Here is a 15,402-nt window from a genome sequence, read left to right on the forward strand (position 1 = left end):
GATCTTCTGACATAAGACCTTCAAATGTTTGACGAACGGTACACGATTAAGAGATTCAATATCGGTCATCCATTCGAATCACTCCACCTTTGCCCTTGATCCTCCTCCTATTTACGGGTCATGCCATCCTAAAAAAAAACTATAAATATACTCCTCATTTCTCTTGAGAGGGGACCCAAGAAAGAAGATGAGGAGAAGAAGGAGAAGAGAAGAGAAGAAGATTATGAGGGAAGAAACTCCTCGAGCACCGATGCCGGAATTCTGCCCGATTACCGAACGACGCTGAAATTCTGCCCAACTTCTGAACGACGCCAGAATTCTGCCTGACTTCCGAAGGATGCTGGAATTCTGCTCGATCTCCAAGTAACACCGGAACTCTACCCGACGTTGTAATTGAATTTCAATCCAGAAGTGATTTATTGTAATTTGATCGTCCAAATTTTTGCGGACGAGTCAGCCTCTTATATCGCAAGCAAACACTAGTGGAACTTTTTCAACTGGGCGTGACACCGTGATTTTTACCCTTTCTAGGGTTTTCACGTAAAAATCTTGGTGTTTCTATTTCTCTCATGTTTGTGTGTTAGATATCCGTACAATGCTGAGACAAAAATTTTCTTTTCAAAAATTAAATTTGGGATCACCTGAACTCTGATTTCAGCGAACTTACAGTCAAATTGATCGTCTCAAAAATATGAACTCAACGACACCAAAATCGACTCAATCCGAGCCCAAATGAGTTCAAATCAAGCACCCGAAGCACTATTGGAAAGTTCGAACCACAATTTGAGTTACCAAAGGGTTTCCAAATATGACGTTCTTATAGTCGAATCGAGTGGCTCAACGAGACGAATCCAACGACCCCAAGATCTTCTGACATAAGACCACCTTCAAATGTATGACGAACGGTACACGATTAAGGGGTTCAATATCGGTCATCCATTCGAATCACTCCACCTTTGTCCTTGATCCTCCTCCTACTTACGGGTCATGCCATCCTCAAAAAAATTATAAATAGACCCCTCATTTCTCTTGAGAGGGGACCCAAGAAAGAAGATGAGGAGAAAATGAGGAGAAGAAGGAGAAGAGAAGAGAAGAAGATTATGAGAGAAGAAACTCCTCGAGCACCGACGCCGGAATTCTGCCCGACTACCGAACGACGCCGAAATTTTGCCCAACTTCCGAACGACGCCAAAATTCTGCCCGACTTCCTAAGGACGCCGGAATTCTGCTTGATCTCCAAGTAACACCGGAACTCTACCCGACGTTATAATTGAATTTCAATCCAGAAGTGATTTATTGTAATTTGATCGTCCATTTTTTTGCGGACGAGTCAACCTCTTATATCTCAAGCAAACACTAGTGGAACTTTTTCAGCTAGGCGTGGCACCGTGGTTTTTACCCTTTCTAGGGTTTTCACGTAAAAATCTTGGTGTTTCTATTTTTCTCATGTTTGTGTGTTAGATATCCGTACAACGTTGATACAAAATTTTCTAACTCTATCGCCGCGTAAATTCTAGCCTGCAATAGTTGTTTTGTTCTGACCTTTGAATTGACTATGTGATGGAAATACTCTGCTCTGCACCATCTTAGAGTAGGTGGGAGATGATAAAGAGGAGTTAAAATTAAGCAGGTATTGAGTTATGTGCATTTTTGCATCTATATTTTCATGTGTGTTTAACTTATCCTACTGTTATGCTCTATAAAGTATAAACCCTACTTTTTTATAAGTTAGAATAAAAATGTAAACCTTATGTGTTCCAATGTGGATAATTTGGCTGAGTTTCCCTGTTCTGCAGATATTAATCATGTTATTTCTGATTTGCTTATTCTCACAGCTTCTTTTCATGTTTGTCCTCTCCTATTACTGCAGAGGTTTTGCCTTATGGGCATGTGCCTTTGCCACATGTTGTGGTTGACCCTCTAAATTGTGATGTTCCTGAATTTTTTGGAGGTGTTTCGAATTCGTAAAGTTTGGGTAGGTCTAATGCTTTGAGTAATTGTGTTTTATAATGTGGTCTTTCTCCTATGGATGTTTCTACTCCTATAACTGTGGATTGTTCGAAGGAGAAGAATAATGATTTATGTGAGATTAATAGGGAAGTTGGGCATGAGCTGTCTACGGTTTCGGTGTCTAATGTTTCGGTTCATACTGTTTCTTCTCAAACTTCCGTGGATTTGGCTGTGGTTGCTTGTGAAGTGGTATCTAATATTTCTTCTCCTACTGTTCAGTTGTATGAATAACTTGTTAAGGTCCCAGTTAATTTAATTTCTGATAATGCTTTGGTTGCCCATGTGGGAGACAGACCGGAGGGATAGTGTAAGATTGCAAACTGATTGGCTTGAATGCTCCTATCCCTCTTCTTCTGAGGCTGAAGAAGTGGAAGTTTTAGCTCATAAAGGTATTTTGCGAGATGATCACTTTTGGGTGGGTAAATGTAACAAGCATAAATACAAAAGACAGCTCTTTTTGGGTGTGCTGCCATGTTGGTGTTTTGTTTCTTCTCCTATGTTGGCAACTTATAGCTTTTTCTGGATGAGTTCTTTTGTTGGCCATGCGGATATTGTTATTTTTGTTTGGGCTATGATGTGGCTCGGGTTCATAACTTTGAATCTGTGACTGGTTGGCAACCTTTGGTGGTGGTTCTTCTGAGCGATGCTGGTGGTTGGTTGGCTTTTAGATGGTTTATTGTTCATTCACTCACCTGGATGGTTCGTGCTTGGATTCGGATTGGTTGGTAGTCTTTGTCAATACTGAGCCTGGTGGCCTTTTGTGCCTACTTATCTTCTCGATTGATCTCCCTTTTGTTATCTTCTATTGTATCCGGTTTCTTATTCTGATCATTCTACTAATTGGGCCCTTGTTGTACTCCTTTTGTTTTCATGGAATAAGATCTTTATCTTTTTGGAAAAAAAAAAGTAAAATCTTGTGTGTTCTTCCTTATTTCAATTACAAGTTGTGAATAGCATGTTGGCCTACTGAGTTCTATACTCATATGTTGTTTAAAATATTTCAGAAAAAAGGTAAGGAACTTATTAAGTATGTTGATTCAAAAAGAGAGCAGGAGTTTTGGGTATGTAAGGTACATACATCCTTTTATTAATTCAGAGTTTATTAGGTATTTTGTTAACATTATTGTATTCTAAACTATTTTTTAAAATCATTGGATGAATGAAAATATGAAGAGGAGTTCAAATAAATATTTGATGTATATATTTTATTTTATTTTTGGATGATTAGATGACTTTGGTAGCGAGAAGTGTCATTTGTATGTTAATTGAGAATAAATAAAATGCCTGTTTGAAAGTCTTTTTGACTCATTGATATTGATTGATTATAACCATTTTTCCCTTGAAGATTAAATTAAAAAAAAGTTTGTAATGTTTCTAATATTAAATTTCAACTTTAATATTTTTTAAATATTTTTCATATAATTATCTTTATCATCTTTAATAACATTATAAATTTCTATTTAAAAAATGTTAATTTTCTTAAGAACAATTCTTACATCTCGTTCGGTCTTTTCTGCCTCGCTCACTGGATCGCCCCAAACACGGCACACGCACTCTCTCTTTCTCGGCCTGCCCTCCTCCCATCTCTCTCAAATTTATAGGACGAAATCCCTTCGTCTCCTTCATCACTAACCGACGAAGAAGGCAATAATACTAAGCAATAGAACTACATCAACTCTCTCAATACGACAGTGGAACCGGCACAAATTGATCTTCTTCGCCTTCGTCTCCCATATGACTACACCAAACGGAATTGACCTCCAACCTCTTTGTCTTCATCTTCTTCTTCTTCTGTCACCAACATAAAATGAACATCATTTGTCTCCTTCCCCATCCTCCTCATGAGAGTGAACCATCTCATCTTCATCATCCTATTCATCTTCATGCGGCTCCAAGCGACCGAAATGGCGTCAATCAAGCTTCGTTCGTCCCTTCGGTCTTCTTGAATACGAGTAATGGAAGCAACTCTTTCACCATCTTCAACGCCAAATTAATTAATACAGTTTATTTGATATAAATAAAATTATAATTATTAATTAATCATAATTAAAATAATTGAAAAAATGGTTATGATTTAATTTGAGTAACTAAAATGGAAGGCCATGATTTGATATGAAAGGAAACTCAAATGGTTTTTATAATAGTAGTATAGATTTGCAAATATGTTAAATAATAGAGTGCAAGTGTAAGTGAATGCAATTAAAATAACTATGATACCATGTGGCAAATATAGTTTGATTACGGTCTCCAAACCACCATGCATCACTCGACGACTTTTTAACCACCGTTTATGACTATAGTCTTTTAACCATTATCGTTGGACTATAGGCTCTTGACTTCCAACACAGACTACGGTCTCCCGAGCACCATCATCGTGCTACGATCTTCTTAACACATTTGCTCAACTATGACCTCTCGATCGCCGTCACATGACTATGATCTCCCAACCACCCCACTATAGTCTCCTTATCATTATTGCTAACCTATACTAACACTAGCTAACTTCGTTATTTGTTATTGCCAATAAAATCAATATACATCATCTCCTATAAGGTTGAAACTCTATGTTCTAACAATAGAGAGAAAGATAAAAGAATTTTAACTGAGAAAGAGGTAAAAGAAAAGAACATCCATAGCTGATTTAAAATCTTGAAAAAACAAGAGATATACTTACACCAGAGATATAATAAGCAGATGATACCTTGATAGAGCCAATAAAGAAGAAGTCACAGAAGCTGGAGGTTGCAGGCTGCATGGAAGACCCAGGTTTAGGAAAACACCCTAATAGAACCGCACCAATTAGAGAGTAAATAAGTGGAAAATTAGGAGTAAACAAGTGGAAAATTTACTTCATCGAGCAGAGCTCATTTATTTAGCACGAGCTTGGCTCAAGTGAAACATATGAGGTTAAAATTTGACACAAATGCTCGAGCTCAATTAAGAAAGCTTAAGATTGATTTATTTTTTAGCTCATTTTTTTATTTTGAATTAGGACAATCAAATAAGTATTAGGCTAATATAAATTCTGATGTATTAATTAATATAAGTCAACTTGGGTTGACAATCCAACGAGCCGAGCTGGGCCAAATTTGAGTTCAAGCTCATATAACATATGAGCTCAAATTTAAACTAATAGTCAAACTCTAACTCATTATTTAATAAACTCGAGCCAACTCATGAGCCATCTTGATTCACTTACAAGCCTCACAAACCTTTGCCTGGAAAGAGGAGGCCATAAATAGATGGAGGGATTTTTTAATTTTTCAGCAGGTGCAACGTTAATATATGATTTAAACATCCATTAAAAATGGGATACATAAAATAAGATTCAATATGAGCTTTACTAATAAATCTACTTGAACACAATCAGCCAACAAAAGATTACAGGAGATGCGAGACCCGCAGATGCAAATAACATTGGAGTTTTAGCAACCCATCATTGCCAGATTTATTATGCCCGCGCGATACTAATGGAACTTCCTTCACAACTAATGAACAAACTAATGCCAAGCCGAAGCAGATATCAAATTCCTATTATTCCAGCCCAGCAACGTTGCACCATCTTTCTCCACTAATGTATACTTATCTGAATAGTAACCCAAAAGAGTCTTTATCACTGAGTTGACGTAAGAGCTCAAGGGGAATGACTTGAAACCAGCCATGGTGAGCCGCGACCTCCACTTGCCGAGCAGCTCGTGCCGCTCGATCCTCTCCTCTCCCTCGCAAGCAATTATGTTAACAATGTCCTTGGCCAGGCAGTGCTGTTCCACGTCTATCCTCTTCTTGCTGTCTCTTGGCAAGGTCTCATCAATCGACTCGAACATCACACAGTAGTAATCAAATGTCTCTGAAAACCTCATAAGAAATGGCGTTGTATTCGTGTTTGATTCCTGCTCTACCAATGTGACAACTTTTGGTGATAAGGACTTCACCATTCTGAGCAATCCGTCGCGAGGATTGTTCACATTGACACTCTCATCCGGTGTATGGTGAAGCTGGAGAGTGAAATTCACTGCAAGAGCCTCACCTGGCTGGATTTCAAGCATGTCTCTTGTAACTTGAGGACCATAAACTGAAAGACCATGAAACTCAAGTGGGATGTTAAACTTCTTCGACATTTCCGATAGATTCTTACCAACAAGCTGTAAGCCATCTCCTCTTGCAAACTCTGATACTGGATCATCAATGCCTGTGATCCTGACATGAGGAGGGCCCCTAGGACGGGCAGCCAGTGCCTGTATTAGAGTAACCCACTGTGTCCCTTGTGCGATCTGGAAGTCGATGATGTGAATCCTATCCTCATTTCTCAATGATTCAGCAATTGCTCCATTGGCAGCCATATGACCAAATTTGAAATAAGGACAGATGTCATACAGAATTCGCATATGGGATAGTAGCTCCTTGCTTTCTGGTTGGCGGCATCTTAGAGCACGGTAGATTTTAGTGCCGGAGGCCTCATGGCGAGCAACTAGACCCTCCAGCATATAAGCACCAACCCGCTGGATGGGATCGCCATTTATGGAGACGAATTTAGCAGCCTCCTTTACGAGGGTTTCAAACTCATTCACCCTGCCATCATCTAGAGCTTCAGCACATCTTGCAAGCAAATGCTTGATATCCATCATGGGGAGGGCTTCCATTGTCTCCCTTGGCCGCTTCTCAGGAAGACTATAGGAATATTGTAGTTGGGGGGTGGATGCTATATTATCCTGTGAATGGTGCCTCTCTGGCCTGGATCGTTGCTTTGTGAGAACTTTTGGTTTGATTTCCTCAAATTCAGCACTTGTGCTGGTAGCTGCTTCATTGTGATCAGGTGACATAAGGACGCTCTCAATTTCTTGAAGGGCATGCTTCATGCTGCGGCTACAAGATGCATAATTCTCTGCAAAATTTACCTCGGTTTGCTTGCAATTGGTGCCAGTAATTGTGGAGATGTGCCCTTCCTTACTGTTGCTTGGAATGGATGAATCGCTATAAAACTGGTTAGAAAGAGTGGAGTTAGGTGAGTTTCCAAGATCAAGCTTGAGGGACCCTGTTGTCCATTCAGAGTATGATGTTGCAGTAGTAAATTCATAGGACAAATGATTAGCACTGGTAAGTTGACTTCCATATCTATAAAACCGATGAGAATCCATACAAACGTGATCGCATTGGAGGTCCTGATATTGTATGAAAGATGGCATCAAATCACATCTACTAAGTCTAAACATTGAGAAAACAAACTTGTGGATAAAGCAAAACTTATACTGAATCTAACTGTTCTATACATGAGCAAAATTTGTTTGAATAAGATGTCATCTTTTGAGACCAAGCGCAGAACAACTAATAAAAGCTATTGATCTGCTGTGACTGTGACTACATGAACAGAGGCTGAGGTAAACAGATGCGGTGAATTCATCAAAGGTAAAGAATAGAATGAAAGAATAATAGGAATATTGCCAATCAGCTCGTAATTGATGCAATCACAGTTTATCTGGCTTGGTGATTGTATCAAAGCAAATGAAAAGTTTTCTCTAGTTTTGGCATTCAGTTTCATAAGTTTTCCAATTTCTTATTTCATACATATGCTAAATGCATGGATTTGTTTTTTGCCCTCTTGCAAGAAAAGAAGACAACTTTAGCTCATGAAATTCTCCAACCTCGTTCCGAAAAAAAAACAAGAGAAAATATTTCTTGCAGATTTGCACTATATAAAGTCCATCAAGTAAGACAAGCCAGAGTTCTGTTTGGGTATAGTTGCAGCATACTTGATGTATATGCAAGACACATTGAAAAGTACCCTTCTTGAACTATATTAATCAATATTTCAAAATCAAGTTGAAGTAAGTTGACTATGGTTATATATATCTCAAAGATTCCATAATATGCTTCCTGATATACATATGTGTTGTTAGGAGTGTCAAAATGGTCTTTTGGGTTGGGTTCAAGTCCAATTCGAATTTAAGGAGCATGGTGGTTAATTTAAATTAGGAATAGAAGTAGAGTATTAAAAACTTTAAAAAGAAGCAAACTAGCCAAACATAATGGTGCATTACATTGAATGCACCAACTGTTTGGCGTATTTAGAATAAAACAAACAATTTAGCACATTCAATGGAATGCACCAAACTATTTGGCGCATTGCTACAATAATTTTAGAATTTAGTTCAGCTAACTAGGGTGAATGCACCAAATGATTTGACGCATTCTAAAGAATGCACCAGTGCATTCCTTAGAATATGTCATTCTATTTGGATATTTTCTTCTATTTTAATTTTTTTAATACTCTGCTCCTATTCCTAATTTAAATTAACCACCATACTCCTTAAGAAAATCCATTGACCGGATCTGAACCTAACCCGATTAAGAAAGAGGTCACAAGCACAGACCTGAACCTGACCTTGTTCAAACATGGGTTGACCCGACACAACACGCAACCCCTTTTAAAAAAATTCTATAATTCTGCTTTTGCGTGTTTCTTCAGTCAAATCCCATAACGCGTATTTCTTCTGCAAAATCCAACTCTAACTGACTAGCCACCTGATCGACAAATCCATTTCGCGTGCTTCTTCTTCAGCCAAATCCCCTTTCACATGCTTCTTCTAGTCCGCTCTGACTCGAACCAGCAAACCATTCGGAACTTTTGAACTAGCGAACCGTTCAGAACTGTAAGGGAAATGGCGAACTACAACAAAGTTACGAAATAAAATTTCATTCTCACCTCCTTTAAGCTCGCTTCTACACAAAATATGTGAATCTTTCAATCCGAGTTAAAATCGGGTTTGCACGTTGACTTGAACCCGACCCGTTTTTTAAACGGGTCAGATTTTTAGATTCGAACCCAACTCGTTTGTTAAGTAGGTCAACCTGAATCTAGAATTTTCGAGTCGGGTTGGCAGGTCGGGTTAATTTTTTGACACACTTATGTGTACTGCAAATTAGCGAAAAATAACCCAAATCACACAACCAAACACAATGAACACGATGTGATTTATGTGGTTCGACCAAGAGTCCACCCATCTTAAAAAAATGTCTTCTGCGATATTTTCCTTAAGGATTCAGACACAAAATCAATATAAAAGAAATACGTACGATCATAACTCAAATCAAAACTCGTCGAGAAAAAAACATATAGTCATGCAATTCATTTTATCACATGTCATTCAATTATGCATGCAAAATAATAAATCTTAATCTACCCAATCTACCTGATTCACAATCAATTTTTTCTGCTCTGGTAACAATTCAATTCTTCAAACAAGATTGCTTTGAGACCAAATTTGTGACGCCCCAAAATCTAATTTGAAATAATTATTTCTTTTATCTTTATTATATAACAACTAGGGTTATATAATTTCATCTATCAGTAATAAATAACATAAATAAATTCTATAATTCAAAATATCAATACACATCTATATTCATTGACAAAAAATATCACATACAATACTTAGGAATCACAACATATCCTTCCATTCCTGAGTACAAAAGAATAACTAAAAAAATAGAACCTGCAGAATCTTGATCAGTCTCACACTCCTGAATCTCTTTACTGACTTGAAATCATTTAAACCACATATAATGAGCTAAATAGCCCAACAAGTCACTAAAATCCTATAATTGAATTCAAAGCATAATAAAAAAGTAGTATGGATGTCTAATAGTAACAATTATAAAATCAAGAATTAGTGCAGAAATAATAAAACTTATATGCAGTGGCAGCATAATCTATAAACAGTAAAATAGTATGGTACGGAAGCCAGTAAACCAGTACAATAGGGAAACCAATAAACCAGTACAAGTGTCAAATCGTTAAAACAGTCGTCGTATCAATATCAATTGGTAAGGAAATTATAAAAAAACCAAAGTCTCAATGAAAATCGTCAGAATCATATCAATAAAGTAAAATCCTAGAATGGTTACACATGTTATCCAATATGTCACATGCTCAACATTTTACATAATCAATATGTTATATACTCAGTATCAGTGTAATGATCAATAGTGTCAATCAATATCGGTGTAAGTATTAGTAACAGTAAAATAAGTGAAGGGAGCAATAAATACGTACATTAATATGAGCAATGCCTCAATAACATGCATTTCAATAGTCACACTAAACAAGTAAGAAATCCTGACTTAATTGATATTTTTTCATATTATATTAATATTAATAAAATGTTGGCTCAGTAAGTAGAGTTGTTATTTTTTGCCCGTCGATACAATAATAACTTCTTGTAACTCACAATCGTTGTATCATTGTATTAGTAAAGGATAACACTCAGTCATAGTATTTAAAGGAAAGTCTGTCGATTGACAATCATGTATAGGTAAATCAATCTCCAACCAATGGGTCAACCAGTATTTATTTGTCTTTTACATACACATTATTATCACAATACTATAATAGTAATAGCAACCAGCTATTACTCAATTATATACCAACAATCACTTCAAATGCATTGAAGTAAATAAAACATAATTAGGCTTAATTCAAAAAGTATAAAAATGTCTTAACGACAGGCAAAAGAAACACTACTAAGAAAAAAATTCATATTTTTAAAATATAACAAAATTATTAGAGATTGCATATATAATATAACAGCTGAACTTCCTAAACACCTCAATCCGGCCAATTCAATCCATTTATAGAACTGGGATATCATCTAACTGCTTGAGAACCGCTCAGGCTAGCGATGTTTCTCTAAAATCGAGCGGTTCAAGCATGAATTAATTTCAGCCGTCAAATTACGGTGTTACGGTTCAGATTAAAAAAAATAAACTCTTAATCCCGCAAGCAACCCTAAGCATTTCGTTCGTTCGATCGTTCCCTTCTCTGTGAGTCCGCTCGGCTTTGTTCTCTTTTCCACAAGTCTGTTCGATCGTTCTTCTCCATACAGGCACTATGAATCAAGTCTACCGTTCCTTCCTCCGGCAACAAGTCTGCCATTTGGCCTGTTCCTTCCTCTCCGATCGGCGTACAACACGACGTAGAATGCCAAGCTCAACTCCTTAATGCCAAATGCATAATAGAGGCTTGATAGGTATGCATTCCTCCCCCAATGCAATGTGGTAATAATGAGTTACCTGATTTGGTCATTCTGTGCGGGAATTGGGAGCCAGGGGATAGCTGGACCACCTGTGCCGGAACCTGGAGCCGTAAGGTGTGTCGTTTGGTGCTTTATGCATAATAAATTCTTAAGTTTAAATTTTAAAATGCTATATATTTCATATCAGACCACAATGACTTAGTAGCAATACTTCTCCAAAGTAATTGAATATATCTCACTAATTTTGATTTGGCATATTCAACTCTTTTGGGAAATATATATGTTGTATTTTAAAAAAAATCCAAATTATCAATCAAATTTAAAGTCTTCTAGAATCTTATGTACTATCAAATATACAAATTTAATATTGAAAATCACAAAGATCACATTGTAGTTGCCTAGAACTTTAATTTACAAAACTTTGCTTAAATTGCATCTTTGGTTATGTTTTAATTGACGCAATGCTTTATGTCTTCAATGATATGAACAATGGAATGAGAACTATTACATTTTTTCTTAAATGCTTTATGTCTTCAATTAAAATAAGTATTCTTTCATGTTTTATATTTCATGATTATTTATTATGTTTAAGTCATATTTTTTATATGATTACATCATTATTATATAAATTATGTTATATTTAAATAAAATTAATATTTATTATGTCATCTAGTTCGACCCCAATCGAACCATCGAACTGCGAACCTTGGTTGAGAGTCATATATCGTCATCATAATGATAAGGAAAAGATCTTTTGACATGTTTAATAATTTAATCGACTCACAAAAACTTTCAGGACATATCGATGTGTACCACTTTTTAGGACTACATATTGAATCCAATGACTCAATTATAATGAAAATTAGTCATCATTGATGCATTGCCGAATCAAATAAAAATTTATTATCTACGCTAATTTTTTTTTTTATTCTTCATTTTGTTATCAAGATAACTTTTATGTTAATTTTGATGTCAAGATATCTTCATGGTGATTTGAAGAACATCTAAATGATATATTGTAAAGGATTCGAAGTTTCTGAAAAAAAAAAAAAAGTGTAGTTTGCAAATTGATGAAATGTATGAAGTAAAATAGGTTTTTTTTCAATGATAAAAGAGTTGAAGTTTCAAATAGGATAACATAGTTAATGTGGTTAATGGTTCTCTTGGGTATTATTGGCCTCTACCATGTTTAAAAAAGTTCAAGAATCGGTGACTAGCATACAAACTCGATGTGATTGAATGAGCTCTTGTTGTATGTCACTTGATGGCGTTAAAAAGTTTTCCTTTAAGGGGGATTAATGGTTAATTTAGGGAATGCTTATAAGATAGGTAGATCATTGAGATACACTTAAGAGTATATAATCATATCCTCATACCAAATGTGAAATAGAAATTGAGTTCATAATCTACTAATAGTAGCCCTCACCAATTAGTTTAAGATCAATGGTCATCCACTAGAACATATAACTCATGCCCTTATAGTTCTATCCTCCTAATGAATTGTAAGGCTCGAGCATATGGCTTTTTTTTTTTTTTTTGTTAACTTCATGCTAATTGGCCTAGAATTTTTAGGGATGAATTTTGAAATAATAAATTGTGCATTACAAAGCGATTGTATTTTAATAGTATTCTAGCATCATCTTAATATGTTTTAACATATTATATTCTATCTACAACATCCAAATAAGCACCCATCCTTGTTCATAAATCCTAATAAACAATGTTATAATCATAACTTGTAGTTCTAAGAGATTTATTAAATTATTGTGAAGAATATCCTATGTAATAAATGTAACTATATCCAATGATATGCCTAGATATAGCGTTTCTTATGATATTTACTTATATGATTCAAATTTGTTAATCAAAATATCATAATTAAAAACAAGGTTTTAATCCTAGTGAAAAAACAAACTTTTGAAAAGGATCTTTGGTGTAGGCATATATTGCTTTGATTTTACAAGAAACTAGCCCTAATGAGAAAAGGATCATTGTTTTATACTATACGTAATCCCATCATCATCATCTTCCCAACTATTTGCGGCCAGCTTCATGAATCCTCATTTTTCATTCATTTTGGTAGAGTGTTGTCAGAAATGTTAAAACTATTATTTACAAACCATTTTGAAAAACTTATTTCCATGTAACCATAGATCTACCATTTCTTGTATATGTAATTCCAAAGTGCATGATTCGCAGCAGTTCATTTGAGTGTGCAAAATAAGGAACCGTTTAGGTTATCCCGAAGGATATGATTCTCAGTAACTTCATTTAAGGTGTGCATATCAAGGATCTACATATATATTTTGTGATTTCTATTTGTGAGCTATCAAGGAACTATATATATAGTGATTTTGTAGCATATATCTTTTGCTGTCTTTTACTCTAAATCCAAGCTACAATCCGCAATTGCAGACTCGTATATAAATTTAAATGTAGATGAATTCCAATAACAATATACAATTTCATTTCTCCTTGTTCATCCATCATCAAGTCTGATATATTTGTGAGGAAATTTAGAAGGTTCATTGATTTCTACTAGACAATATGACCCACTTAACCAAACCGATATCAAAAACAATTTTTAAAGTTGTGGTTAAGTGATATTTATACCATCCAAACATCGCATCTTCTAACTTGATAAAAAAGTATACCATGAAAAAGGAAGACTTGAGTAAAATTCTGAATGAAAAGTCTAGTCATCGGACAACAACGAGGCAGGGTCATAGGATAAATACTTGAAACATTATTCTACATTTATTGCTTCCATGAACAGCGTAACACTACACTTGATCTTAGCCAAAAGGCCGAGAACACATATAATGTAAACTCTAGATAGCTTGCCATAAATAAAACTAAAAGCCGTACTCAATAAGACTTCCATCGGTGATCGAACTAGTAATTTGTACTTCCTTCTTCTTTTTGTTCACCCACATAAGAAGAACCCTAGAAATTAATCAAAAAATGATTCAGAGAACTCAAGAGTGAGCGACCAGAGTTAAGGGACCAGGGGCATCATTCCATTTATGGAGTTCCCATTCTTCCACAAATACTTCTAAGTTCTAAAATTTAAAGCCTTAAACGAAGCAAGAATAAAGAGAATTCATGGGACTATTTATCATGCGCAACTTGATACAAGGAGCAGAAAGTGAAAATCCGTTGAGAAATCGATGCAAAGGCACAAAAAGGAATCAACGACCGAAAACATCAAAGCTAAGAAAAACTCTAATTTCATCTATTTCATGCCCAATTCCTACACGCAATAGCAAAATCACTGCCAAACAACTCCAAAAAGCTTATCCTAATTAATAAAACACATACGAAAAGATAAAACATATCCAAAAACTCACCAATTCTGCCTCTGCCTTCTCAAATTACACAAAATTGATACTTTTCTTCTTCCGAGCACCCTTTCTCACTCCCTCTCTCTCTCTCTCTCTCTCTCTCTCGCTCTCTCTCTCTCTCTCTCTCTCTCTCTCTCTCTGAGAAGAAAACAACTATCGGTGTCTAGCTCAAGCGCCAAGGCATATATAAGACCACAAAGGATAGAGACCGAAGTGCTCAAATTGAAAGGGTCAGCGTTCCACAACGACTCTACATTTACGCGTTTTAACGGCGGGGTAACGGATACGCCTTGGCCAAGTAGCAGTGAAGCACCGATCGTCCGATTCAAATCGTGCGTGTGCGATGATGTCGCTATAGAAGTTTTGACGGAAGCTTCTTATGCCGGTGCATACGTGGCCGACCGCACGTGACAGCCACGCAGGCAAGTGACGCGTGACGGGGTTGGGCGCCATTTTGACGCAACGATCGCCACCGTCAGTCCATGTCTTGCTTGCTTCCGTTTGGCGGTCAGATTATGATCGGAGTGAACACGTCTGCAATTTGACGTTGACTGTTAAGAAGCTCCTCTGTCAATCTTTAAAAGAATATTAAAATTCTTTACCAATGCCTCGTAGGCTCGTGCTGAATGGGAGAGCAATTCATACATGCAATTAAGCAATTCTTCATTATTTGTAGGCTTATTACTCTCATTTTCAAATATTTTTCATGTTGACACTAAGGTTTCATCTTAGTTATTAATTTTGTAAAATAATTTTTTAGTTAAAAAATGTTTAATTCAAAAAAAAAATAGAAATCTACTTTAAAAAATAATAAAAAAATTGTCTCAAACAAAGCCTAAAAAATTACATGCTGATCATGTTATATTATGCTTCTAACAAAATACTTGTGAAGCACAGATGCGACTAATAACTTTAAAATGTTATACTCTTCATCATTCATCTTGCACAAGAAAATTTTATTCAAAACAGAAACATAATTGTACCTGGCATAATATATGAGTCCAACATAAAAATATGTG

General features: G+C 35.9%; 1 protein-coding gene across 1 annotated transcript; it reads right to left on the reverse strand.

Moving 5' to 3' along the window:
• Nucleotides 1–5,269: 5,269 nt before the first annotated feature.
• Nucleotides 5,270–14,531, reverse strand: LOC110101984 (chitin-inducible gibberellin-responsive protein 1-like). The gene is made up of 2 exons (XM_028692495.1): nucleotides 14,390–14,531; nucleotides 5,270–7,169 (listed from the first exon to the last, which is right to left on the reverse strand). Exon 2 carries the CDS (start codon nucleotides 7,143–7,145, stop codon nucleotides 5,511–5,513), a length of 1,635 nt encoding a protein of 544 aa, XP_028548328.1. The 5' UTR covers nucleotides 7,146–7,169; nucleotides 14,390–14,531; the 3' UTR covers nucleotides 5,270–5,510.
• Between the last annotated feature and the right edge of the window lie 871 nt (nucleotides 14,532–15,402).

Source organism: Dendrobium catenatum, unplaced genomic scaffold, assembly GCF_001605985.2.
Source record: "Dendrobium catenatum unplaced genomic scaffold, ASM160598v2 original_scaffold_213434, whole genome shotgun sequence".
NCBI classification, from domain to species: Eukaryota; Viridiplantae; Streptophyta; class Magnoliopsida; order Asparagales; family Orchidaceae; genus Dendrobium; species Dendrobium catenatum.

Excerpts from the sequence above, each read along its gene's own strand:
- LOC110101984 (XM_028692495.1), bottom strand. The coding sequence starts at position 7,145 with ATGGATTCTCATCGGTTTTATAGATATGGAAGTCAACTTACCAGTGCT.